The sequence below is a fragment of the Cicer arietinum genome, unplaced genomic scaffold (genome assembly GCF_000331145.2).
Source record: "Cicer arietinum cultivar CDC Frontier isolate Library 1 unplaced genomic scaffold, Cicar.CDCFrontier_v2.0 Ca_scaffold_5401_v2.0, whole genome shotgun sequence".
NCBI lineage: Eukaryota > Viridiplantae > Streptophyta > Magnoliopsida > Fabales > Fabaceae > Cicer > Cicer arietinum.
In genome coordinates this window covers 1-1,570 of record NW_027339048.1, presented here as the reverse complement: position 1 = coordinate 1,570, position 1,570 = coordinate 1, and the positions used below count along the sequence as shown (strand labels likewise).

Below are 1,570 nucleotides of genomic sequence, written 5' to 3'. Positions count from 1 at the left end.
ATGTTGAAGCTTTATGCAAGCTGATGAGTACTATTGGGGACATGATTGACCATCCCAAAGCCAAGGAACATATGGATGTATATTTTGAAAGGTTGAAAATCTTATCAAACAACATGAATTTATCTTCTAGGTTGAGGTTTATGTTGAAGGATGTTATTGATTTGAGAAAGAATAGATGGCAACAGAGGAGGAAAATTGATGGTCCAAAGAAGATTGAGGAGGTACACAGAGATGCTGTGCAAGAGAGGCAGGCTCAAGCTGGAAGGCTGGGCCGTGGTATGGGAAACAATCAATCTGCAAGGAGGAGCCCCATGGATTTTAATCCTAGAGGATCACCTACGCTGTCTCCCAATGCTCAGATAGGTGGACCGCGTGGGCTGCCTACTCAAGCACATGGAATTGGGTCTCAGGATGCTCATTTTGAAGAAAGGCAATCTTATGAGCCTAGGACCTTGTTGGTTAATTTGCCTCAAAGACCCTTGGGTAATGATTCTATAACATTGGTACCCCAAGGTGGTCTTGCTAGGGGAATGTCCATTAGAGGAGCAATTTCTAATTTATCAATACCTGATGTGCATTTTGTCCCTGGAGATTCTCACAGAATGCCTACTGATCTTAATGGTTATAACAATTTATCTGAGCGCACACCGTATGACTCAAGGGAGGATATTGCATCAAGATATATTTCAGATAGATCTTCAAGTCTAGCTGGTTATGATCATTCAAGTGCTCCAGTGCATAATATAAACTATGATAACAGAGACTTAAGGAATCATGATCGGAATCTAGACAGTCCTGTTGCAACTTCGCCTCACGCTCATTTGCATGGGCCGATAGTTTCCCAGAATGCTTCTTCAGAGAAGGTTTGGCCAGAGGAACGACTCCGGGACATGTCCTTGTCGGCAATCAGAGAATACTACAGGTACTGTTTTCTCTGTGGTATTTATATCTTCTCTCATGAAAGTTGAGACATACCAATGTTTATTACATTCTATCTAACCATTTTATTTCATTTAGGGTTTTATCTTTATTTTGATATAGCTTTATATTATATCATCTGTGACTGTGCTGGTGTCAATTATAAATCTTTCATGCTTTTATTGATCTTTTCTTTTAATTGCTAGTTTTTTGGACCACAAATTTTAATTAGTTGTTTGATTTAGTGGAAAAACAAACTTACCACCTTATTTATTTATGAAAAGCAACCCTATAGTAAAAATAGGTCTTGGTTAGATTAAGTCCATTCCTTCACAGCTTTTAACAATATGATTAATATTTAATACCCAAACCACTCAAAACACCTTAAGTTCAGGTGTTTTGTTTTTGTAGTGTTGCACAGCGAGTTTATTTCCCCATTTATCTTGCGTGTAATTATCTAACTGAAATTTATTCAACTTTCAGTGCTAGAGATGAAAATGAAGTTGTTGAATGTGTTAAAGATTTGAACTCTCCAAGCTTTCATCCTTCCATGGTTTCTCTCTGGGTCACAGACTCATTTGAGAGGAAGGACGCTGAACAAAATCTTTTAGGCAAACTGCTTGTCAAACTTGTGAAATATCAGGATGGCCTC

The 1,570-nt window shown here is 38.3% G+C and overlaps 1 protein-coding gene across 1 annotated transcript; it reads left to right on the top strand.

Moving 5' to 3' along the window:
* Positions 1-23: 23 nt before the first annotated feature.
* LOC140919155 (eukaryotic translation initiation factor 4G-like) lies at positions 24-1,549 on the top strand (the record flags this gene model as incomplete). Its single annotated transcript, XM_073364722.1, has 2 exons — positions 24-922; positions 1,402-1,549. Coding segments are annotated over exons 1-2 (1,047 nt in total), but the record flags the coding sequence as incomplete, so codon positions are not given.
* Positions 1,550-1,570: the final 21 nt, after the last annotated feature.